General features: G+C 52.7%; 10 protein-coding genes across 10 annotated transcripts; 5 read left to right on the forward strand and 5 right to left on the reverse strand.

The window, feature by feature from the left end:
- Positions 1-301: 301 nt before the first annotated feature.
- Positions 302-1,389, reverse strand: J4E83_007311 (uncharacterized protein; the record flags this gene model as incomplete). The annotated part of the gene is made up of 2 exons (XM_049334216.1): positions 302-906; positions 963-1,389. 2 exons carry the CDS (start codon positions 1,387-1,389, stop codon positions 302-304), a joined length of 1,032 nt encoding a protein of 343 aa, XP_049186558.1.
- Positions 1,390-5,713: 4,324 nt separating this feature from the next.
- Positions 5,714-7,194, forward strand: J4E83_007312 (uncharacterized protein; the record flags this gene model as incomplete). The annotated part of the gene is made up of 3 exons (XM_049334217.1): positions 5,714-5,905; positions 5,962-6,907; positions 6,959-7,194. The coding sequence occupies 3 exons, from the start codon at positions 5,714-5,716 to the stop codon at positions 7,192-7,194; spliced, it is 1,374 nt and encodes a 457-aa protein (XP_049186559.1).
- Positions 7,195-7,372: 178 nt separating this feature from the next.
- J4E83_007313 (uncharacterized protein) lies at positions 7,373-8,002 on the reverse strand (the record flags this gene model as incomplete). Its single annotated transcript, XM_049334218.1, has 1 exon — positions 7,373-8,002. The coding sequence occupies one exon, from the start codon at positions 8,000-8,002 to the stop codon at positions 7,373-7,375; it is 630 nt and encodes a 209-aa protein (XP_049186560.1).
- Positions 8,003-9,262: 1,260 nt separating this feature from the next.
- Positions 9,263-10,057, reverse strand: J4E83_007314 (uncharacterized protein; the record flags this gene model as incomplete). The annotated part of the gene is made up of 1 exon (XM_049334219.1): positions 9,263-10,057. One exon carries the CDS (start codon positions 10,055-10,057, stop codon positions 9,263-9,265), a length of 795 nt encoding a protein of 264 aa, XP_049186561.1.
- A 1,114-nt stretch (positions 10,058-11,171) lies between these two features.
- Positions 11,172-12,236, forward strand: J4E83_007315 (uncharacterized protein; the record flags this gene model as incomplete). The annotated part of the gene is made up of 2 exons (XM_049334220.1): positions 11,172-11,685; positions 11,785-12,236. The coding sequence occupies 2 exons, from the start codon at positions 11,172-11,174 to the stop codon at positions 12,234-12,236; spliced, it is 966 nt and encodes a 321-aa protein (XP_049186562.1).
- A 107-nt stretch (positions 12,237-12,343) lies between these two features.
- On the reverse strand, positions 12,344-12,847 carry J4E83_007316 (uncharacterized protein; the record flags this gene model as incomplete). The annotated part of the gene is made up of 2 exons (XM_049334221.1): positions 12,344-12,694; positions 12,743-12,847. 2 exons carry the CDS (start codon positions 12,845-12,847, stop codon positions 12,344-12,346), a joined length of 456 nt encoding a protein of 151 aa, XP_049186563.1.
- Positions 12,848-14,303: 1,456 nt separating this feature from the next.
- J4E83_007317 (uncharacterized protein) lies at positions 14,304-15,791 on the forward strand (the record flags this gene model as incomplete). Its single annotated transcript, XM_049334222.1, has 2 exons — positions 14,304-14,318; positions 14,406-15,791. The coding sequence occupies 2 exons, from the start codon at positions 14,304-14,306 to the stop codon at positions 15,789-15,791; spliced, it is 1,401 nt and encodes a 466-aa protein (XP_049186564.1).
- A 40-nt stretch (positions 15,792-15,831) lies between these two features.
- On the reverse strand, positions 15,832-17,733 carry J4E83_007318 (uncharacterized protein; the record flags this gene model as incomplete). The annotated part of the gene is made up of 4 exons (XM_049334223.1): positions 15,832-16,692; positions 16,751-17,290; positions 17,344-17,483; positions 17,544-17,733. 4 exons carry the CDS (start codon positions 17,731-17,733, stop codon positions 15,832-15,834), a joined length of 1,731 nt encoding a protein of 576 aa, XP_049186565.1.
- Positions 17,734-18,701: 968 nt separating this feature from the next.
- Positions 18,702-20,381, forward strand: J4E83_007319 (uncharacterized protein; the record flags this gene model as incomplete). The annotated part of the gene is made up of 1 exon (XM_049334224.1): positions 18,702-20,381. The coding sequence occupies one exon, from the start codon at positions 18,702-18,704 to the stop codon at positions 20,379-20,381; it is 1,680 nt and encodes a 559-aa protein (XP_049186566.1).
- Positions 20,382-21,003: 622 nt separating this feature from the next.
- Positions 21,004-22,579, forward strand: J4E83_007320 (uncharacterized protein; the record flags this gene model as incomplete). Its single annotated transcript, XM_049334225.1, has 3 exons — positions 21,004-21,682; positions 21,747-22,382; positions 22,473-22,579. The coding sequence occupies 3 exons, from the start codon at positions 21,004-21,006 to the stop codon at positions 22,577-22,579; spliced, it is 1,422 nt and encodes a 473-aa protein (XP_049186567.1).
- Between the last annotated feature and the right edge of the window lie 1,945 nt (positions 22,580-24,524).

Raw genomic sequence — 24,524 nt, forward strand, 5'->3', positions numbered from 1 at the left:
CGGAGTGTGGCGCAGCCGGTCCGGAACCGTACGTCACACGCGCGAGTCATGCATACCATGTGATTGTGCGTCTGAACACAGTTTCCCTTCCTCTGGACCTGGAACGCTTCAACACACAGACATCATAAGGAGGGTAGTATTTGTTTGCTAACCGCAGTAGTCATGAGCTTTGGTCGAGCTATCAGTCGCATTGCCACCATCTACTGGCTTGCTACGATGTGATTCCCGGGCTCGTGCAACCCCAACTTATCTTCTCCCGGGGTCACGTCAACCCACAGAGCTCAGAAGCGCACTCTCTACTCTATTCCAAATACAGCTTCTCCAGCTCCTTGAGCTCTCCCATCAACCAGTCTTCATGCCTCTGCTCATACCTCTCCGCCTTGAGCCTCTTCTTCGTCAGCTTCGTCTCCGCAGCATACTTCTGCATAGCCTTTGTGCCCACGCTCAAGATCTTCTTCGTATGTCGCTGGAAGGCTTCTTCTTCCTTGCCTAGTATATCCGCCCATGTCAACCCTTTGCGCTCCATCGCCGCATCGACAGTCTCGTGCCACGCCTTCATTGCACTCGCCGCAACTTCGAATCGCAATCCCTCCGTACCCTTGGTTTGTGACACTTCATCTGCGTACTTCGCAAGTGTACCCAGCGGTTTGATGGCCTGGATCTCGTCGACGAAGATGTCGGTGTGTGGCTGCCAAGGCTTGTCGCCCTGAATCATTCCGTACTGCACGCCGGAGATATCGAGCGACGTCTGTTTTCCCGTGGGTCTGTGGGTGACGCGCATGCACCAGTGGATGTACACAGTAGGGTTTGGGTTTTCGAAATCGAAAGGCTCGTCCGTAGCTGTGATGGCTTTTTCTTTGGGCGTCTTGAGGCGGACTTTGACTTCGTCGATGTCTACATCGAGGCCTGGTTGTCTACTAGTTAACATTCGCCGTCTGATCTAAATGATCCCTGGGTCTCACCTGCGAATAGCTGCTCAATGAGCTTCTTCAGAACGCCAATGTCGTGACACGGCGAAATCACCAGCACCTTGCTCTTGGCCTCAGGATTGCCAACGAAGTACTGCTGAGGGAAGTCTGCAAACCAGCCGTTCTTCCGCCCGAGCTTCTTTGGGTCGTCTGTGATGATGGTGAGGCCGTCATAGAATGTTGGAAGGGAGATTTTGGCGCAGAACCGGCTCCATGTAACTTCGCGGTAGGCGTAGAAGATTTGTTGAATCATGCGGGAGGCGCGATGGATGCGGAACCCGGGAGAGGATACCGGGCTCGCTCTCAAGCCGGTCAGGTAGTCTCTCAGCATACCGATCAAGCGGTGTCGATGTTCGGCATATCGTTCGTCGATTACCCGCTTGCCTCCGGGCAGCAACAATTGTCGCGGTATCTTAGACATGATAATTGATTTCTGTGCGGTTGGTAGTGGTAGCTGAGGTAGTGGTTAGGGCGCGACTTTGCTCTTGTTGTTGCCTCTGCCTTCACCATGGCGACGGAAATCTCTGACTACAAACAACGAGAAATATGACGACACTTCATTTTCAGATAACACAACAAGCGAACTACGGGTTTGGAATGAGTACTCGGATTTTTAATAAGATCAGATCATTTCCATTAGAGTTTAGGAGAAAGAGAGACAGGCGCAGGGTACATCAGTCATCTTACCGCAGTAAAGACGTCTCCGAATTACAGGCAATACTTGATGGCGATAGACCAGAGTGCTCAAAGTCTGCGTCCAAGACGAACCCGCCCTCCGGTAGTGTTTTAAACCTCGTATTCTCAGGCCATGGCTGATGTTCATGCCACCCTTTGGTATTCACCGTCAGTTGAGATCCCCCACGAGACCTTTCTGGTACATCCTTTCTCGTGGATTGACGCGGGCCTGCGTTCATCGCTTGATCAGGTGCTTTGCAGATCTCATTAGATACAGCGACTTTTGGCGGCTGGACAGGGCCCCGCGAAGTCTGGTCATCGAGCTCTACGCGCCGTTCCCTTTTCACACGTTGGTGAGCGCCAAGGCGATGATCGATTCTCAATTGTACAGTGACACCTTCTTTATCCTCTTGGTACTTCTCATTCGAGCCGATGAAGAAGTCTATGCGTTCGTCGTCGTACACGGTAGCCTTACCGCACGGACAAGAAATAGCAAATTCGAGACGACCCTTCTTCAAGACACCCCGCTGAGTTCTCCCGCACGCGCGGCATAATCTACAATACGGGACCAATCCAGCGGTCGCTGAAGAGGGCTCCTGAAACGCATCCAGATGTGATGATTGAACTCGTTTAAGGACCGCGGAGCTGGAACATTCCGGGCAGAAGATGTGATCGCACCTGGTGCATTCCAGACGGTTAAACGGGAACGCGCCGTGACGATGGGTTACAAGGTTTTCGTTATCAGCGTGGCCCTTACAACATAGCCACACGCCATCTTCCTTGTGTCTTCGCCAGCCGGCTACAGGCTCGTAGGGTTTATCAGGCGACTTCGGGACAATGTCATGGTATATACTGCCTGTCCAACCTTGTTGTTTGCGCACTATCTTGAATGCGCCTCCACCCAACGATTTGGATCGCTCGCGGTTCGTCATCTTTCTTCAGTCTGTTCCTACTGCTTGATATTTCTAGACTCTCTTGTGAGGTCCGAATGGGGGTGGCGGATGAGGTTATATAGATCCAGTCGAGCCTTCAATAGACGTTGTTTGCCATGTGTTTCACAGTGTCTAGTGATCTTGTTGGATGCAGTCATGCATTGGGTCCCTGCTGACTCTGAGGTCTGTGTTGCCGATGTACAAGGGAGCTGTGTATATACGAATATTTGCTATGCTGGCCGGCGCGCAGTGTAGAGCTATAGATTCCGTCTTATTTCTTGCAATCACGAAACATAGACAAGATGTGAGGGACAGGTATATTAGTAGACGCTGCTCAATAGCAGGATGACTGTGGACGAGGAAACGGACGCACGAATCTAGCATCACGCGTTCCGTCCGCTCAATCTGGAAACCACGAGACATCGACGCGGACATCCCAATCTAAATCTGGCTTCAACACATGAGTTGTAGATCCATGTGCTCGTCGCTTAGGGCGTTTATTACGCTTGGTCTCCGGCTTTGAAGCGTCTCGGACGTGAGTTGGACCCCCCTTATCGAGTGCTAGACGATACTTCTCAATCTCACCAGGGGAGGAAGGAACCCAATTGGCAAGAGGAATCCTGTTGCTCTTACACCGTTGGGATGCATCCAGTCTTTGCGTGAGGCGGACATCTACCGTGACGGCATCGGCATCGTTCTGATACGCAGCGTTATCGCCAATATAGAAGTACATTGGCTCTTCGCTAGAGATCTGGCCGCAGGCGCATGGCATTGTTGGAAACTCAATGCGACCTTTGCTGATTTTACCACGATGTGTGAGACCGCATGCTCGACACAGTTGGCAGTATCTGCTCTCTTTTAGCCTCCTCTGGCCTTCGAAACGTTCCTCGTAAACCTCCAACTTCAGTGAGGGTACTGGAGTCAAGATCTCGGAGGTACGATCATCAGGACACAGTATGCGTTCGCAATGACATTTAACATACTTGAAGGGATGTGGTCCCGCGAAATGGTATAGTTTCATGTCGTGGCCACAGCTAGGGGCCCAGACACCATCTGCGATACGGTCGTGTTGGAAATGGACATCGCTGTTGAGATGTCTACGTGGGCTTCGCTTCGAGAGCCTGAAAGGGTTAACGGCTTTGACAGCCTTTGCGACTCTCTCTAATGAGAGTCTCCGCGTGGAAATCGTTGTGAAATGAATCATACTCATTGTATCTTGGGCTGTTGTGAAAGCGAGTAAAATTTCGGGTTGTTGGTAGGCTGTATGCCCGGCCATGGAAGAAACAATGCAATAAAGAAATAGTTGTGCTGCTGCTACACTCTATCATCACTATGGCTGGCTCCGCATCACTGTCAGTATATAGACGATGGATTTGACATATATAACGAAATACCGGGAAATGTGATGGATCAGTACTCTCTATAAATGCACAATGGGATATGAGGTAGTGATAGTAAGACGACTTACTTGAGACAATATCAGTAGATAGAGTAAACACCACTTGCATGTCTCTCAACGTATCGCTGTCTTATCCGTATGGCAATGGTTCAGATCGAAGCTGACGAAGGCAGCCATTGGCGTGATGGGATCCTCCTCCTCCAATGCTATTCAGACAGTCGTGAACATCATCCTGGGTTCCTGCAACTCAGTCCCGATGGTGGCCCATACTCGTTCGCAATGATCCACCGAAAAGTAAGCCTCGTCGCATCATCAGCTCTTGCATCGATGAGTTTGACAAAGCTCGCATCCGGATCTCTCCTATACGGCTCGTTGTTACCGATGTGGTAGCGTGGCCAGTCACCGTATGAAGTGCTCCCGCAAGCCGCACACTTGACACCGTAAAAGTCTAGGGTCGTACCTTCCATCTCGGCGCGATGACTCAGTCCGCAGGTAGTGCAGACGTGGAAATAACGAACTTCGCGATCGAGGCGTGGCCGTGGTGCTTGAATCATGCCGTACGGTAGAGGTGATAGAATCTCGGATGAGTGACACTGAGAACACAGTATCTCGTTGCAGCGACTGCATACCAGATGTTTGAAAGGAAATGCGCCTTTGTAGTGCGTAACGACGTTCTCATGACGACAGTGGCAGCATCTCCATATTCCGTCCCCGATCTCTGCATCGCTCCGCAAGGCCCGTAGAGCAGGATACTTGTTCTCCTGTATTATATAATACTCGGTGGGCGCTTCCGCAGGGATCGCGGAGTCGAAATCTTCCTGTACGCTTCCTGGCCTAGAGCTGTCCTTTGAGTGTCGTTCGGCTATCGGCGAGAGGAGATGATGCGCTGTTGTCGTGGTGCCTTTTCTCGAATCGGCCTTTTCGAAGACGCTAGTCAGTGTCGATGTAAAGGCTTTCGACAGTCGCTTGGCGCGGAAGATGCTGCTCTGACGCTTCATACCGAGCTATGTTCGGAACCGTGGTAGTCGCGCGTGGGGTTAGTGTAGCTGCAGGGACGAGACTGGATTTGGTTGCAGTGAAGGTCTAGATGTTCAGTTGCTTGTTTGGGTGCTCGCTCAGAGTGTAACGAAATTACGTTCAGTCACGCCTTGCGCCTTCCTCTCACCGCGCAGCTGCGAAGGCAAGCGCGTTGGGGCTCACCTCGAACGTCTACTTCTGCAGTCTCACTGACAGTGATGAATGGCTGAAGTCATAGAAGTAGAATCCATTCCTCTGTTCAGACCCGTTGAGCGAGGGTAGTTCACGCATGTTATGTTGGTCCTGCTGGCGTAAACAGCAAGGCCAGGGCTAAGGTGGCATTATCTTGTAGAGTAACGTGTCGAGCAAACGCGCGCGCGTGAAAGCGTATCATTTTGGGATGCATCCGTGACTGTCGCCAAGTGATATAGCGTGTCGTGGTGGCACGAAATCATAGAAAGAAAGACTAGAAGGGGTATACATTTGTTCTGGGAGAGGGCGCGCAGAGAAAGATAGGATGAAAGAGAAGAACAATATCTAGCCCTGTGACGTACTGTGGCTGAACCCTGCCTGGCGCTAGCCCTGGAGTGCTGACGCGGAACATTGAACATTGATCTGTCCTCGCGCGACTGCCTGCTACCAACATTCACCACCACCGCCATGATCCAGGCAATCCTTCAGGTTAATGCGCACACAAATAAAATGAGGCTACCATGACTAACATGATGCAGCGCCTGGGCCGCTGGCTCGACCGGCCGCTCTTTCCATGGAAGCGCCTCGTTGTCGGCTTCTCGCTCGCAGAGTTCGCCCTGGAGAACTGGCTTCTCTTCCGTCAGTACCGTGTCCTCCAACGCACCACCGTCCCCAAGGCTCTCGATAAGGAAATTGAACGGGAGACGTTCGATAAATCCCAGGTACGCGCACAATTGCAGCAACCCCGCCATGCTTACCAGCGCTGACTTAATGGCAGGAATATGGCCGCGCCAAAGCCAAGTTCAGCTTCTTCTCCGCTCTCTTCAACCAGGTCAAATCCCTCGCCGTCCTCTACTTCAACGTATACCCGCTCGTCTGGGCCGCCGCCGGCACCGTCGTCGCTCGCTATGCGCCCGTCCGCTTCTCTGGTGAAATTCCCCAGTCGCTCTTGTTCATGTACATGTTGGGGTGGATCGATCTGATCACCGGCCTCGGCTTCTCCTACTACCACAGCTTCGTGCTGGAGGAGAAGTTTGGCTTCAACAAGATGACGGTCAAGCTCTGGCTCACGGACATGATCAAGGGCCAGGCTCTCGCTATTGCCTTCGGTATCCCCATTGGAAGCGCCTTCTTGGCTATCATCAAGAAGACAGGCCAGGGTTTCTTCTACTACCTGTGGATGTTCATGCTGGTTATCCAGATCACTGGCATGACCATCTACCCGATCCTCATTGTGCCCATGTTCAACAAGCTGGAGCCGCTCAAGCCCGGCAAGCTCAAGGAGTCTGTCGAGGCGCTTGCGTCTAAGCTCAACTTCCCGCTCTCGGAACTACAGGTCATCGACGGCAGCAAGCGCAGCGCCCACAGCAACGCATACTTCACTGGACTACCCTGGATCGGCAAGAAGAAGATTGTCATCTACGACACACTGCTGGAGAAGAGCACGGAGAAGGAAGTTGAGGCTGTCCTGGCACACGAACTGGGACACTGGAAGATGAACCACACTTCGCGACTTCTCTTCATTAGCCAGGCGCATCTATTCTACATGTTCGCCCTGTTCTCCGTCTTCATCGATAACCGCTCGCTGTACGCCGACTTTGGTTTCCACAGGGAGCAGCCGACAATTGTTGGCTTCATGCTCTTCAACGAGATCCTGTCGCCCACGGACTCCATCATCAAGCTCCTCCTCAACATCTGGACTCGCAGCATGGAGTACGAAGCCGGTATGTATCCTGGTCCCAATCCATGTCTCAGCCCATGCTAACAACACCCAGATGCCTTCGCCGTCAAGCTCGGATATGCGCGCGAACTCGGTGCCTCATTGATCAAGCTCCAGATCCAGAACCTGTCAAGCATGGACGCCGACTGGTTCTACTCCAGCTTCCATCACTCCCACCCCATCCTGACGGAGCGCCTCAAGGCTATGAACTGGACTGGCGACAAGAAGGTGTCGGAGGACAAGGCGGCGGACGAGGAGAAGCCTATCAAGGCAGCGGATCGGGAACTCTAGGCGTGCATCTCGATCGGATTTTGTACAATATCGGGTATAAAAGGTCATGGGAACTTGACCGCGCAGGGTCGCAAGTGCGACGAAAAGTTCGTAGAATACAGCCCAAATGCAATGGCCGAGGCGTCCGTCAGAGTCGTTCCCACCATGTGTCTTTTGCAAATCGTGAGATCTGACACCTTTACTCTTTTGACTTGCCCTTCGCAGCCTTTTCCTTCTTCCTCTGCTGGTCTCGTTCTTTCTTCGCCCTCTTCCTGGCTTCCTTGTCTATGGCGCCATCCGCGGGCTCCTGCTCCTCCACCTGCGCATTCGTCCGCTTCTTGTCTTTGCCCTTGGTAGACTGTACCTGAGGCTCTTCACCACCCTCCTGCACAACAATCGTCCTGTCGCCAATCTCTCCAATCTCGATATCTCCCTGCTCGGCCTGATACTCAGCCAGGTCCTGCCATTCTCCCTCGGCAACCGCTGCGAACTGGCTGGACTTCTTGAGGCCGCCCTTGCGACCAGTCTTCACAGTGACATCCGTGGTTGCGTTTTGTTGGTCGTCTTCCTCGTCTAGCGCTCGTTCTGGTTCTTGGTACTCGCCGCGCATACCCGCTGCTACACGGCGCAAGTGGTGCATGATTGGGTTGCCCATAGCGCCGCCTTGCGCATTGAATGCGACGCCTTCTGGTGTGATAGTCGCATCGGGATGGAGATGCGGGTACGTTTCCGAGTTCGAGAGGTACTTTTCGAGGATGGCCGACGCATCGTCGAGAGAGATGGGCGCGCTGGAGACGTGGCGGCGGGGAGGAGGTGCTTCGAGCATCATTTTGGCAGTGTTTTGGCGCGAAATAGAGGGTTGGGTGGGTAGCTGCTATCGTGGAAATGGTGAAGTTGCTGGTTGGGATTTTGGGACGACGGCCAACTTTTTGCGCACGGACGACAAGGAATGTGTTAGCTCTGCGGACTTCGCGACGGGCATGCCAGACTGCACGCTCGCATCGACAAATCAGGACCACGCCGCCACGGAGACGACATAACGAGCGAAGAGGAGGCAATTGCGGTCGACATACACATCATGAACGCCTTTCGGTGCCTACGGGTCGTCGCGCGCCCTTCAACCAGCGCATCCACACTCCTCCGACCACGCATAGCACCACCCTCCTCGTACCTACCCTCCCTCCAAGCCCCTCCCCCACCCCTCTAACCCATCCTCCAGACTATTCACACCCTCGTCCACCCGCCAAATATCCCTCCTCACCCCCCGACGCCCCATGCTGCCCCGCACAAACGCCCTCCCGCCCGCGGGCACCACCTCTCTGGTCCCCTCAAGCTCCGAGACGCTGGACCTCGCCTCCAAAATCTCGTCACATCCTGGTCTGGGCAGCATGCAGATTCGGTGCGGTCCGCGTGATACGTACAACCCGAGCCATCTGGTGCGCAAGAGGAGACATGGGTTTTTGAGCAGGATTAGGACGAAGAAGGGGCGGAAGATGATTATGCGGAGGTTAAAGAAGGGGAGGTGGAATATCAGTCATTAGAGCAGCAGTAGTGTTTGCCTATTCAACGGGCAAGCATGTGTTGAACTCGGAGGTCTCTGGCTGGGAGATGGAAATAGACAAGGGCGCTTGTGTATATTGAATGTACAGTATGCGTAATGTGCATGTAGAGACATGTACTATATAAGACAGGGAAACGTGCATCTTCTGGAGTAGTAAATACTTACACGGAGTCTCTATTTGACTGGTATTCCTCCTGCTCCAGTCTCTTTGGGTACCAGCCCACAAACGTAGGTCCTGTAGCCATTTCTTGAAAACCCTCTCTAGTAGAGACGAAACCCGCATTGCGTTTAGATTCTCCCCATATTGTTGATGGTGTTAGGAAGTGGACTAGAGATCCATCCTAGTGGATACCGCGTTGGAAGGTGTTGTCGGTTCCAGAGACGATATCTAGAGAGCTGCATGGGAATCTCCTGGTAACCCCGAATGCTTCTTCCATACTGGCGCTGATAGGGGGTACATAAGCCGACGTCCAACCGGCAATCATATGGAGAGCTCTGTGGTATCCGATGATCATAATGGCCATCGCATCACTTTGGCGTCGAAGGCTTTTCCTCTCCAGCCTTGCCCTCCTCTTCCGCCCCCTGCGTGCCGTCCTCCAACGCCTCCACAAGCTTAAGCTCCTCATCGATCTTATCGATTTGCTTCAAAATGAACGCAATCGTAGCATCCCTTGCTTTGTCGACCCTCGTCAGCGCATCCATAGTCATCTTCCCATAATCCTGCATCTTCTGAGGCGTCGGCGGCGCAGGCTCCTCATCCTGCAACTGCGCCTTCTTCTGGCTCAACAACTTCCTCAGCGCAAAGATGTTGTAATCCCTTTCCTGTAGGTTCTTAATCAGTTCTTCCCGCTTAGCTTCTTCATCGACTCTTTGCTTCTTGGTAGCCTGCTCTTTCTTGATCTCCGTATCGGCGACTTTCCACTTCCAAATCGCTTCCTTGGCGCTGTTTTCAATGTGCGTGAAACGTATGGGACCGATGTTTTGCCCGCCGTACCAGCGCGCAACTACTACAACGCCCTCGGTCTGCGTGTCTCGTAGTACATTGCTGAGTCGTCCTCCGGCCCACTTTTCGCCGTCATCATCGTGGCCAAGATCATACAAAGTGCGGGATTCTGGCATCAAAGACTTTTGCCGTGATGGTTTCCTCCATGCTGCAATTTTGTGGGTGGCAGTCCGGAATTCGGGGAGTGTTTGCAAGGCTTTGGCGGATAGGTTAGGAGAGAACGCGGCTTTGAATGTTGATGTCTGCTCTTGTATTGCTGACGAAAGATATATTTCTGTTGTGGGTTTCGGAGATGGTGAGCGCTCCCTTTTCATGGCCATCTCTTTTCATGCGCTTGTTGCACTGGATGTTGTGTGGTCCAAGTTGGAGAAGGGACGGGAGGTTGGTAACGTGCAGGGAAGGCGCATGCGGAAGCGCGACTTTAGCGCGCTTGCCAAAGGATGTCGCGAAGCTTGTCAGCGCTGCTTCCACGAAACATCATCTTTGAACATCAAGATTCCATCAATTTTGCGTCCACTAGCAGCTCTCTTATAGATTTAATTGTTCTGATCACCACGGCTGGATCTCGTCATTTGTTTACAACATTCTCTTCCAAAATCATGAACAATTCCTGCGTCGTTTGTGCACGTACTCCTCTTGAAAGACACGATGCGCGTCCCTCCTGTCCAGACAAGACATTTCATCAAGCACATATGTGGGTTTCATTTTTGGGGACGTATCGTTGTTGTCCAGGCGGTCAAGCAAGAACTTCTGATGTGGTCAAGGCTGTCATTTCTCTCACTAGGTTTCTTGAACCAATTGTTGCTCAGGTATATAACTCATAGCCACCGTCCTCTTCGTATATATAGCTTTGCTCTCTCTTATACTTACATGATCACTTGCCAAAAAACAACAACTTGGCTGTCTACCTCCCTTACCGACAGCACCGAGGGTACCCGGTGGTGTCTCAAATCTTTCACTTCTCAATTCTACGAACACGTCACATCAAGCGCACGAGACCACATCTCGGGACATATACCCCACTTACCTGTCATTGGACGACCTTGCTAAGACTCAAGACTCGTAGCAGGCAACGAGCCGTTACTGCTAGCGCATACAAGAGTTTTCAGGTAGCGATATCTGATCTCCAACACTGATCCTCTACCACTTACTCGCCGCTACAACTTCAGTAGTATTTGGCGCGATCAAAGCGATTCTTCGCGGCGACTCAAGGTAAGTTCGTGCGATTTGTTCGGCGCAGACGCCTCGTCCTTCAGTGCGACGCGACTTTGATCTGCTGAGGCGATCCTCTTGCTCCAGCCTTCCAATCTAGACTTGACGCCAAACCTCTTGCTAACCTCTACGGCTCAGATAACTGCCTCAACGCTCCGGCGGCAGTTTGTTCATCAAGCTCAAGCTCTTCAAGTCCACTGTCCATACGGACCAGCTATCACCATGGGCCGATTCGAAACCCTCAACGATGACACCAAGGACCTGGTGAATTGTCTTCTGCCCGCCCTGGCAGCTTCCTTTGGTCTCGCCGAGAGCCTGGACATCATCCCTGAGGACATTCGCATGCGCGCCTGGGATTGCGAGCGCCGCGACCATATCAAGGACGAGACCGAGAACGACCCTCGCAACTGGGGTGTACAGTTCCTCAAAGATCTGATGTCTATTTCTCGTCTCACGAATGGAGACCTAGCTCGGTTCCAAGCTGATCTGCGTGCTAAGGTCGCTCTTCATGAGCCCAAGCATCCCTGGGCTCGTCTGGCCGATATCAGAGACATCAAGGATGAGTACGAGCACCCAGAGCGCAAGAACCAGGTCGTCATCCCGGAGTCCTCTGAAGAATCTTCCGATGACTCCTACTTCGAAGAGCTGGTCGAGCCAGATCAACCCAAGGGCGCTAAGAGGCGTCGTGGTAACCACGAGGTCTACGAAGCACGCATTGCAGAGAAGCGCCGCAAACGTAAGTCAACTCCTCTGTCATACCGAAAGTCGTTCAACAGATACATCAGCGACGACTTTGAAACTTCGAACGTCGAACAATGTTATTGACATTGAGTAGGTGCTCCTAACCGTCTCCGCCGTGCCGAGGATGGTGGCTTCGAGCGTCACGACAAGCGGGCCAAGAAGCGTGAGCGCTCTGTCCGTACCAGCACCACTCCCAGTGGTCGCGGAATCGCTACTCGCCGCTCCAGGACCATCGTCACCGAAGACGATGAAGACTATACTAGCTCTCACGGTACCCAGTCCCTCCTCACCCACCGGACTCCTGCCTTCTCCGTCTCTCCAGGTCCCCAAGATGCGCGCATGTACCCTGTGGAGACTGTAGATACCGTGGATACGTCTGGCCAGCCTCTTGCTGTCCAAAAGATGCAGGCGGAGTTGGAAGTTGCCGAGGCGGAGCTCAAGGCTGCCCGTGTAAGGTGGCAGTACCTCCAGGCCAAGGAGCAGGCTGAGCAGGAAGCTATGTATGGTGGTAACGGTACTCCGGAGATGCCTCACAGGTTCGATTAAGTAGTTCTGGTCGGTGTGATTGGAGGATTTCATGCATATTTGCGGTGGCTTCGGCAGCCTTTCTATAGTACGATACATGCGTGAATGGTTAAAGCCAACTTCAGAATTTAAGACTGTTCCGTCTTCTTCTCCCTGACTAGGCGTTCTTCTTTCATGGTCAGTCGCATTCTGAGTGACCTGTCCACACTGTTGCCGTGTCTAGGCTGTGCGCGGGGGAGTGGACCTTGATCAATGTCGCCCAACTCAGCTCTCTTCTCGATCTCGCTTTGAAGATTTTTTACATCTTCTTTCCTTTGCTGAAGCGCATTTCGCGCGTCTCGCGGTTTGGGCTCGGGTGGGTATGATGTGTAGAAAAAGTCCTCAGCAAGAGGTCGCTTCCGCTCCCAAAGCTTCTTCTCCGCCTTCTTTCCAGAGGCAATCTCCTCCCTCCACTGATTGGCCTCATGCCAGTTAGTATACTACATGATGTTAGATTATATTGCTTTCACTAATACTGTTATACATACCGCCTCCATCCACTCATCTGGCCCCACCGCCTTATTCATGGCGATGTCGGCCAGCAGGATACTACGTAGAGCCTGCTGGAGGGGTGTTGCGGTCCGCTGAGACATGTTGAGGAATACGTAGATTTTTGTAGTGTGTTTGAGTGGAGGTAGTGTTGCAATGTAGGCTGCAGGGACAACTGTGGTGTGGTGGTTGTAGTGGTGGTGTCGCGTTGTAGGCCGCAAAGACAGTCAAGGCAACGACGATATGAGACCACCAAAACCGTTTGCCGCATACAGCGGTGACGGTGAGGGCGCAAAATCTTCATCTCTGGGCTCATGGTGACGCGTCTTCCTTGTGTAACCTCGCAGTGAAAGTGAAGGTGAGAGCGGATCGACCTCGAGCTCGCGTTTGTTTGCTTACCTATTCCCCCACAGTCTCTATCTACCCCAATTCTTTATCCACTCTTATATGTGTGTGTATAAATATTTGTTAATTCTGAAATACTCCATTAAACCATTCTACCTCAAAACCGGGATGGCGGCTGGAACGAAAAGAGGACACTGTCCAAGCAAAAAAAGATACACAACATAGCCAGTCGTGACAAACCCGCCCCAAGAAGCAATAAAAGGGTTTCAGATGTCCAAAGATTACGGAGGTGGTCATCTCTTTTTGCTCCAAGGTCGAAACTGTGTTGTGACAGCTCTGCGCTCTTTCTTTTTGCCCGCTTTTTTGCCCGCGGTAAGTGGCAGGAACATAGATATTTCTGCTGCGTACATAGAGTCGTTTCTCGTAGCTGTGAACGTTAAGAAAGCAACGTAGCAGGCAAAGAGGTCTTACCAGCAGCTCCTCAAATCCCAGTCGTGCACAGAGTATCTCCAGCCCTTCTCATGCTCATCACTCTTAGCAAACCTACACAGTTGTTGGAGATTTCACATGCAGCGCAACCCTCTGTTTTGGCGATGCTGTTAGACACATGTAGAGTATCATATGTAGGCCGGGCTTCACATGCCAGGATATGTAAGCTGACATGCAGTCGACCCCACAATTGTTCCGTCCGACTCAGGTACGCATTTCTAGACTATGCAATGTCATTCATAGACCTTTCGGCGCGCCTTCTACGCCACTCGCACCTGCCTGTTTCGCCATTCGATCAAACCCAGTCTGCAGGTGGACCAATTAGGAACTACGCTCCGCTAGCGCGTCTCCGCAGTCCTTCCCCAGATCGCCTGATCATCCCGACACCGAGGCTCTACAAAAACATTATGCACACAGCAGGACCCATTATGAACATGGAACAGCCATCCCAGAAACGAGTATCGAAAGCATGCGACGCGTGCAAGAGGAGAAAAGTGCGTTGTAACGGCCAAGCACGGTGTCAACAGTGCGCGCATCTCGGCTTGCGGTGCATCTACTCACCCTCAGGCAAGCAAAGGTCTCAGGGCAAGCGAGGCCATATCATCTCCGAGTTCAGAAGCCAAACGTCCAATTTGCCAGCAATATCGCCGCCCATACTGCCTGCTCATTCAGCAGCAGCTAGCTTTCAGACGCCGTACAGTCCCATCTCGCCGATACTTGACCGTAATGGAGGCACACCAAGTATGTCACCCTGGTAATCTATACTCAAATTTGGGGTGCTACTGCTGACTCCGGGCAGCATCTCCTTCGTCATCTTTCACATCACAGTACCCCAAGGCTTTCTTTCTCGACCTCATCCCGGATTATGTTGCTGGGGTGTATCCTGTTCATCCGGTCATTGCCGAACATGAGCTCCGACAGTACATCGAGGTCATGGACAGCGACCCAGATGTCCGTTCATTCATCTACGCTTTCGGAGGCTGTACGCTGAACTTGACCCGGTATGGTGACCGCCGAACAGAAGAAATCGTGCAAACCATCGAAGGCCTTATGGACTACTCGATCGATACCATGAGGCGAACCCACAAGCATTGCCAATTCTCGGTCATGCGAGCTGTGCAGTCAATGTTTATACACAACTGCCTTATGAGTCTGCAAGGTAGCGATAGCGCATTTTACTACATGCGAGACGCCATTACGATCATCCAGCTGCTGCAGATCGACAAGCCGGAGAACGTGGCCCAGCTGTCTCCTCCCGAACGATCCCGAAGACAGCGGCTCTACTGGCAAGCGTACATACACGAGCGATTCATAGCTATCCTGGATTACCGGCGTGCCATTCTCCCTCCGCTCTACACATTGCCGGAAGACGACCCTACACTTCCGATACAGGTCCACGAGGGCTTCAATCAGATCATCAAGCTTTTCCGCATGCTTGATACGGAGTTCCTTGATAGCTGGCTTGACACGCAAGGAGGCAACGTCACCAGCACGTGGGTCGAGGCCAAGTCGCGCGAGCTTGAAGGCGACCCTGAAGCTGACGCACGGGAGTTGGCCATGTTGTCCATGATGCAACGAGCCGATCTGTGCATCACGCGTGAATGGCTGCGCACTCTGGTCTGGCGCTTAGCTATGAGCCAAACCCTCTTGTCTTCTCGATCTTCGAAGGATTGCCTGTCGCTCTTATTCCCGGTAAGGCTGTCACAGACATTACGGCAACAATTATCCAGTATGTCGCGCCACGACATCGAAGTACACGGAAGCAGCATCACTCAGAAACTTTTCGAGATCACAGACACGATTGCCGATGTTCTTATCCACGTTCCCGCCGCGACTATCGATGAGACGGCACTGAGGATTGACGATTTCCTCTTCATCCTAGACTTTGTCCTGCTGATTCCACACCTTGATCAGACGCGTCGAAGCATACTGCTCGAGAAGCTAGAGCGCCTCCAAACGATGTTCCCTGAGGCACTCAGCAATGCCAGTTCGCCGAACCTACCACACGATGTGAATAGTCCTGGTGGGGTGAACGACCCTTGGTATCAAGTCACGCAGTCAAAGACAGCTGCAGGGCTAGAGGATATGGCGGACGGATTAGTGCAGGTTCAAGCCCAAGAAATTCCAAGATCAGAGGCGAGAAGTGGACATTTGGCCACATGGAACAATATTTCACAACGCTTGTCCATGCAGGTCGCTCATGTAGCTCAGTAAAATCTAGCTTCAAGCAATGATTTTGTTTATGCGGCACTATCTACGCAAGTAAATAGATCCTGCCTTCATAAGCAGCCAGTTTCTTTTCCTCACAGTCATCCACACTGCTTACAAGCAGTTCCATCTTTTCGCTCTTCACACTTTCTGGGAAGGCCAGATCCTTCTTCTGGTCCGTGAAGTTGCAAATGCACACGGCCCTCTTCTCATTCCATGTCTTGCTGAAGACAAAGAAGTCTGGGCTCTCCACATCTAGATCGTCGTACTGGCCATGCACAAGGAGATCGTTGTGTTGCTTGCGTACTTGCAGCATGCGCTTCCAGAAAGCGAGCACGGAATCTTTATCGCCTTTTTGTTGCGCAACATTGCAGACCTTTGCGTCCTCAAGAGGTCGCATCCACGGCTCCGCGGTAGCGTCAGGCGGCGAGAAGCCGTTGTGCGTTGCGGTCGACCAGCTCATCGGCACACGAGCATGGTCTCTAGCGAGATGCTGAAGCGACTTATGCGCATCTTCAAGAGCCTTGGGGTCGTCTTTTGTCCGCGCAGCTACCATCTTGTAGTAGTTTGTCGAGTCCACGTCCTTGTACTCGCTCATATCCCAGGTCAGAGGGAAGTTCGTCATGCCAATTTCTTGGCCTTGGTAGATGAACAATGTGCCACTGAGTGCTGCCATCATCAACGCGAGCATCTTACCGCCTGCGACGCGGTGCTCGGGCGCATCGGATGTGAAGCGTGTGATTGATCGACTTTGGTCGTGGTTCTCGAGGAAGACGGTAGTCCAGCCATCTGAGGGGGCGCGAATGAGGTCTTGCGTGCGGGCCATGGCACGTTTGAACTGTGGGAGTGTCCAGTTCTTCGGTGTAGTTTGGAACTTGTAGGGGCCTTGGCCGACGTCGACGACGTCCTATGCTGTTAGTTAGTACTGCTGATTTCTTGTTTTTGCGGTCTTCGGGCTTGCTCACAAATTGGAAGACCATGTTCAGTTGCTTCTCCTTAGCACTAACATATTCCAACACTCTCTTCATGTCTGGTGTGTGCGGGCACTCGCCGACGGTCATGGCATCGTACTTCTCCAAGATTTGGTTCATCTCGTTCAGGAATTCGGCCATCCTTGGGCCGTTGCAGTACTGGTATCCAGCAAACTGCCATTCCGAACCAGGATCGGTGATCGGTGCGTCAAGCATTTCACCTTTGCTGTACATGTTGACGGTATCGACGCGGAATCCATCGACTCCGCGCTGTAGCCAAAACTCCATGGCGGATTTGTAGATGGCTTGTCGCGTTTCGGGGTTTTCCCAGTTGAGGTCAGGTTGCTCGGGGCAAAAGAGATGTAGATAGTATTCTTGGGTATGCTCATCCCACTCCCACACACTACCTGTAAAGTTGCCGACCCAGTTGTTGGGAGCTTTGCGCTCGCCGTCAACATAACGAGCTGGTCTCCAGATGTACCAGTCTCTCTTGGGGTTGTCTTTCGATGATCGTGATTCTAAGAACCATTTGTGCTTGGAGAAGTCAGTTTTGCAGGGTTGTGCCCAGCTGCACCTTCAAGACTTACCTGGTCAGATGTATGGTTGACTACCAGATCCAGTATAATCTTCATGCCTCGCGAATGTGTCTCGGCGATCAGCTTCTCCATGTCTTGGACAGTACCATACGGCCTGTACACATCCTCATAGTCACGGATGTCGTACCCCACTGTTGGAGTAGAAGGTCAATATATATACCACGTGCAATTTGTATAGAGGTAATGCTTACTGTCTACTTGGGGGGAATCGTACATGGGACAGACCCAGATGACGTCAACACCAATGGAGCGGATGTAGTCCAGCTCTGAAATGATGCCATTGAGGTCACCAATGCCGTCGCCGTTGGAGTCTTTGAAAGAAGCGGGGTAGATCTGGTATACAACACCATCTTTCCACCAGGGTCTTTGAGGAACGGTCATTGTGTTGCTGCTGGATCCCCGTGCTCTTTGGGGTAATTTTGATTACCTAGGTATGGTGGGTAGAGATGGTACGCAGCGTCAATGAGGGCAAGCGTTTCTTTGGTGGCTTGCAATGGCACCAGTGGCTTTCTTATAAGCGTCTTGCAATGGGATCTTATCAGATGGAGAGTAGTCGTTGAGATCTGGTCGCTGTGTTTGGACCGCACGTGGAGGTTCCCCCCACCGGAAAGTTTCTCGGTACAATGACGATTGGCTCAAAGCCGGATCGTGTCTACACATGGCGATCCCCACACAACCCAGCAACAGTCTTCCCCACAGATGTCTTCCATCGCATGGTGTTTCCAACGTTCTTTCCCGCGTGTCCGATATTGCGGGATTTAAGCGAGGATGTATGCGGGGAGATGGTGGGCGCGACAGGCTATCGATTCATGCTCTCGGTCCGAGATGAAAGGCAAACCGCGTTAGTGGGAACGCTCAGTCGCATTTCCGTGCCACACGTGATGGTCGCTTCGGCTTTCGGGGCTCGTGCACGCAACCTTGAAATCTCGGTCCGGCATCTTGTCGAATCACGACCTTCACTCCTGCTCCGAGTTTTCGATGGCACACCCGTGTCGGCGGGCCTCACCAGCAACAGCCTAGCCTTTCAAGCCATAGTGCTGCGCGATGAAGATGGCCTCACAGCTGCAAGAGTGGCGTCCCCCCCGCATCCCTTGACTGCCTCCACCATCCCCGGTTTCTGACTTGGCACGAGCTCTGTCTATGCATGGGTATCGCGTGTCTGGGGTCGTGAAGTTGTATAAGTAGAACGACGGTATCCACCAGGAGAGATCACCATCCAGCTTCGAGTCCCACCAGCTCCACGTTCAGGAGAGGTCTGGGTCTGACCCACATCATCCTACTTCATCCTTTGGGCATACCCACATTTGTCAAGCCACCTGGACATCGTCTCATCCTCGGACACGACCATCATGTCTCGCCGCAACAGCAGTGTCGTCGCTATCGACGCCGAACAGGCACGCCGCCTTTCACTCGCCGTCACGGACATCAAACAAGTCGCCCACGATGCCGGCAACGCGACTCGATCGGAGCAGCAGATGACCCTGCGCCAGGGTATCAAGTTATACCCAAAGGCCATCGCCTGGTCCGTCCTGCTCTCCGCAGCCATCATCATGGAAGGCTTCGACAAGGTCTTGATCGCCAACCTGATGGCGGTTCCTGCCTTTAAGCAAAAGTTCGGCGAACAACTTGCAGATGGCACCTTCGAACTCACCGCTGCGTGGCAAGCGGGCCTCACAAACGGTGCATACGTTGGAGAGTTCACAGGTCTGCTCCTGAACGGTCTCATCGCGGATCGTTTCGGCTACAAGAAGACAATGATCGGCGCGCTCTTCGCGGTGAATTTCTTCATCTTCATCGTCTTCTTCGCGCAGAACATCACCATGCTTCTATGCGGTCTCATCCTGTGCGGTATCCCATGGGGTGTATTCCAGACCCTGACTTGCACCTATGCCGCCGAAGTCGTACCGGTGCCACTTCGACCAATTCTTACAACATACGTCAACCTCTGCTGGGTCATCGGTCAATTCCTCGCCTCTGGCGTTTTGAAGGGTGTAGCCGAGCGCCCCGACCAATGGGCATACCGCATCCCATACGCCCTGCAGTGGCTCTGGCCTCTCCCGTTGATGATCGGCATCTCGTTCGCACCTGAATCTCCCTGGTGGCTTGTACGGAAAGACCGATGCGAAGAAGCAAAGAAGATGTTGATGCGCCTCACATCACCCGAAAAGCTGCCCGACTTCAATGCCGATGAGACCATTGCTATGATGCGCCACACCAACGCCATGGAGATGGCGGTCTCTGAAGGTACTTCGTACTTGGACTGTTTCAAGGGTACAGATCTCCGCCGAACTGAAATCGCCGCCATGGCGTGGTTTACGCAGGCCTTCTGCGGAGCAGGTCTTATCGGTTATTCGACATACTTTTTCCAGCAAGCAGGCCTTAGCGACGCGGATGCGTTCTCCATGAGTCTAGGACAATACGCAATTGGTGGCGTGGGTGTCTTCATGGCCTGGATCCTCATTCAACGTGTAGGACGTCGCACATTGTACGTGTATGGCGATCTCGTCATGGTTATGTTGTTGTGTATCATCGGAGGTCTCGGTTTCATTCCAGCCGGCAACGTTGGCGCGCAGTGGGGTATCGGCGCCATGCTCCTACTTTTTGCAGCCGCATACAACTGCACGGTCGGACCTGTCTGTTACTCCATCGTCGCAGAGATTCCATCCACTCGTCTTCGCCAAAAGACTGTCGTCTTGGCCAGGAACTTCTACAACATCGGTTCTATCATCGGCAATGTTATTACTCCACGTATGCTCAACCCCGGTGCTTGGAATTGGGGCGCAAAGAGTGGTCTGTTCTACGCCGGAACGTGCTTTTGCTGCTTTATCTGGGCGTTCTTCCGTCTTCCTGAGCCAAAGGGCAGGACTTACGGAGAGCTCGATATCCTCTTCGAGAAGCGTGTCCCGGCTAGGAAGTTTAGCAGCACGGTCGTTGACAGCTTCCATTCCAGTGATACCGAGAGCGATTATACCGAGAAAAAGGGTGTCTCGGCCCATCTTGAGCAGGTCAACTCTAGGGATGCTATTTGAGCTGTGAGATCCGCCACGGAGGCTTTATGATTTGTAAATATTATGTGTGACGAATTATCGACTTGTCGTAAATAGAGGATGCATCTTTCGTCGTAATAGAATATGTTTCTGCAGATGCTAGTGTGCTGTGATCTTACGCGGCCTCAAGCTTTGGTGCGGCAGCAAGCGACGTGCGATTGTTGAGTCTACTGTGAAATTAAAGCAAGGGGGGCTCGCCACAATTGCCCATTTGCGGTCCGGCCTAGTCACGATTCAATAGTGGGGTACATAGGCCCGGGAGCGGTTCTTGCATTCCTTGCTGCTCGCTTACTTTCCCCAAACACAAACGTGGCGTTCCCTTCTTCCCATCATCGATGTAGGTGAGAACTTAGCAGTGCGGGTCCGGACTGCGTCGTATCACCACCGGGCAATTAGTCATCATTTCTCGAAATGCCCAATGTTGGCAGACCTTCTCCAGGCTGCAAGACATGTAGGGACCGCAGGATCAAAGTATGTAATGCACGCGTGAGTAGATACTTGGGCCACTAATCCGCTGTTCCAGTGTGACCAGAAGCGGCCTTCCTGCTCGCAATGTCTCCGTGCAGGCAAAGAATGCCATGGATACCGCGACGTGGCTTCCCTAATGTTCAAGAATGAGAGTCGCGTCGTGGCAAAGAAAGCGGAGCAGCGTTACGAAGAGCTTGCCAAGTCAAAAGAACCAAGAACACCTTTGGGACGTGGAGAACCCAACAGGATCAGAAGCGTACAGCGGATCTATCCGGTGCAGAGTCCGCCCAAGGCTGAGATCATGGCCTTGCAACCCACGCCGAATATCGACGCCCAAGCGCAAGGCTTCTTCCTCACCAACTATGCAGGCGCTGCCGACTTCCCTCAAGGAGGCCAATTCGAATGGATTCCCCAGCTGCTGTCACGGCCGAATATCGAGGGTACGCTCCGTGAGAGCTTCCGCGCCCTAAGTCTAGCAATCTTCGCCAATGCAGCGAAGTCTCCTGCCGTCATGCGAAAAGCGCGTGTCGCATACGGTTCTGCATTGGAGGAAACAAACAGAGCGCTCATGTCGCACGAAGCCGCGGTCAAAGATAGCACTTTGGTTTCGGTCATCCTACTTGGCATGTACGAGGGCACGGTATACACAGATAAGAGTTCCATCGATAGGTGGTCAAAGCACGTCAGCGGTGCTTACACGCTCTTCATGTTACGCGGCAAGTCACAGTTCGAGACAGAACTCGGACGGCGAATATTCCAGCAGTCATACGGCGTCGCTCTATTCTTCACGCTTGAACTAGGGACGGGTATTCCAAGTTAGTCACAACCCTGGGCGGACTGCATGTAATACACGAACTGACATCGCACACCAATATCTAGAACATTTGCAAGAGCTGTACGACAGCATCCCCCTGGAATCGGGATTCAACGAGCTTGTAAAGAAATTCATGATCGGCATTCTGCACGTCATGGACGAAGTCGTCAGACTCGGTCAAGACAAGAGCCGAGATCCCGTGGAAACAATCAACCGCGCGAGAAATCTCAGTCAAGAGCTAGAGGATATCAAGGCTCTTTTACCTGCAGCCTGGCATCCAACAAGGGTTCATCTTGTTGTACCTTCAGTTCACTACTGTGGAAACACATTCAGCATCTGCCTCTTTCCCGTCATGGCGCAGTTGTGGAATTACACCCGGTTTATTGGAATTCAAGTGCACGATATCATCAGAGCAAACCTGATGAGGGTTCGTGAGGAACAAACTTCCCCGCTCTACGACGCTGCCAGTTTGAAAGCATGCATACAGCATGAGGAGAATGTGCTACGAGCTAACGTTGCCGCAATCATTGCCGCAGTACCCCAGACCATCGGCATGGTGCCATCCCCGGTGTTCTCTGCTGCTGGATTAGCACCCGAAGATGAAACAAAAGATGGACCTATCATGAGAGAACCGGGGACCTTTATCGATTCAGTCATCTCACCGAGACTAATGCAGCTCGTCCAGCCACTGTATGCAGTGGGTACGTGTCTGCTTATTTCGCATCAAATGCGGCAATGGGTCATTGGCATTCTCCATTTTGTTGCATTGAGGATTGGATCAAGACAGGCAGTCGTGCTCGCAGCTGAGCTGCAAAGACTTCAAGAGTCAGCACCGAGTGTAGCACACGGCTGGCAAGACATAGCCGAGTGGCTCGCGCTGGGTCCTGGGGTAATATAGCTGTAAACGCAGAGCACAGCCCAACAATGATCTCAACACCACGGATCGCGACTGGAAATGATGAGCAGACAAGCGGAACAAAATATGATCTCGCACCGAACAACTCTTTTGCGCTCATACGCTCGTAATGAAACTTGTAGTAGGACTTCTTCTTCAAGGCCTACAAGTCCTTCTTGTCGTTCCTAGAGGCTTCACCAAATCCCACCCCTGCCATGAATGCTAGTCTGACCAGCCCTGCAAACGCCGTAATGCCTATACTTCCCCAATCCTCCGCCCGCCAGGTGCCTACGCTTAGTCTGCCCTGCTTTGCCAACACCTCCCAGACTGCCCAATAGTACGCCAGATCGACAACGAAGCACGACAACTGGACAATACGCCAGACGTTCATGTCGTTTGTGTATCGTAGCAGGACAGCAGACATGATTCCGAAATTTAGCATGCCCCCGCCACGTTGCTTGAGGATCATGGCGTGGCCGATGTCTGGGGTGGGTGAGGGGATGTGTGAAGAGAGGACGACAGTGGGCATGAAGAAGTCCATGGTTGCGCCCCAAGCGCAGATGATGGGGTCGAGGTATGTGAAGAATATGCGATAGAATGCAGGTATGGAGGGTGCCGTGGGCTGAGACATGATTGCCGCTCGGTTGCAATGAATAGCTCTAATTCGATGAAGAGATGCGGACAGTGTATCGAGTAACGATAATCTGCGTGATGGTGTGGATGGTATGTGTGATGCGTGTCCTCGGTGCTTGAGCAGATGTCAGCTTTGGACCCCGCGTGAGTGGGTCTAGCTGCTTCTGTGCTGCATTGATGGCACAGAAGACTAGGTCGCTTGTGACTAGACTCGTATACCAACAAACCCGTGCTGCAGGCCTGCTGCACCTTGAATCCTTCAGCTTCGATCTTCTGTTGCGGTGACGCGTGAGGTCGACTACCACAGTATCGCAGCCTGTTGTCCGTGCCTGCCTGCTACCTAGATGTTCTCCATCACACGGAGATGGCCCCATCTGCACAACACATCGCGTTAATTTGGGCGAGGCAGCAACAATCGATGCTTCCAACAACTTCTGATCGGAGTCGGTCCCGTGTGGTGGATCCCCAGGCTGCTAGCGCGGATCCCGAGTGTTGTGCCTGGGATCCACGCCGTCACGCCATGACCTAACACAACAGCTGGAAGCCGTTGCAGATATCCACGCCTCGCAAACACTCACCCACTCCTAGCATGAACACACTGCGCCGCTCGAATTTGGGGGCTTGTCTCAATCTGTGACAACACCTCGTACCTGTTAGATCTTCGTTGTTGCTCGTCCGGGGCCGTTCCGTCTCTTGCACTCGCACGGCGGTTAGTCGAAACTGCTGAATGGACGCGTCCATGGCTCATGCAAGCGGCGCCCCATCGATTAAAAATATTCCCGAAAGCCATCCTGAAGACATGGAGCTTGTGATCGCATGGCAGAGTTCACGCCCTCGTCATAGCCCGCTGCGCGAACGGTGAGGCTGTGGGTGCCAGACGGGCTTCGCGACGCGACCTGACCCTCAACCCTCGGAACCATGATGGATGCACACGATGCATCCACCAGCGATGGCACGCGCTCGACACCTAGGCATTTCCACAGCCCCCAAAGCCGTCGCTACTGCTAGTGAATTACGTCGGTGTAACACAGTCTCGAGCGCTACCTGGCTACCTAGGTCGTTGATGCGCGGCCCAAGGCATCCTCAACAAAGTGGACATCATCAGAATGTGCCACGCATGAAATAGATGTTTATGCGGTCAGAAGCTTAACTCGAAGCGTATTACTCCTTTCATTCCAGTCAGCCTTATAACGGTTCGAGGTCCAGATATTGACTGGTAGTTACAGGGTTCGCGCGCGCCGTACATCATGGCTGAGTAACGTCAGTTCTCGCTACTCCACCACTACGGACCGATGCTGCCTACGACTTGAGCAAG

Source organism: Alternaria metachromatica, assembly GCF_023757995.1.
Source record: "Alternaria metachromatica strain BMP 0045 chromosome Unknown scaffold_18, whole genome shotgun sequence".
Lineage (NCBI taxonomy): Eukaryota > Fungi > Ascomycota > Dothideomycetes > Pleosporales > Pleosporaceae > Alternaria > Alternaria metachromatica.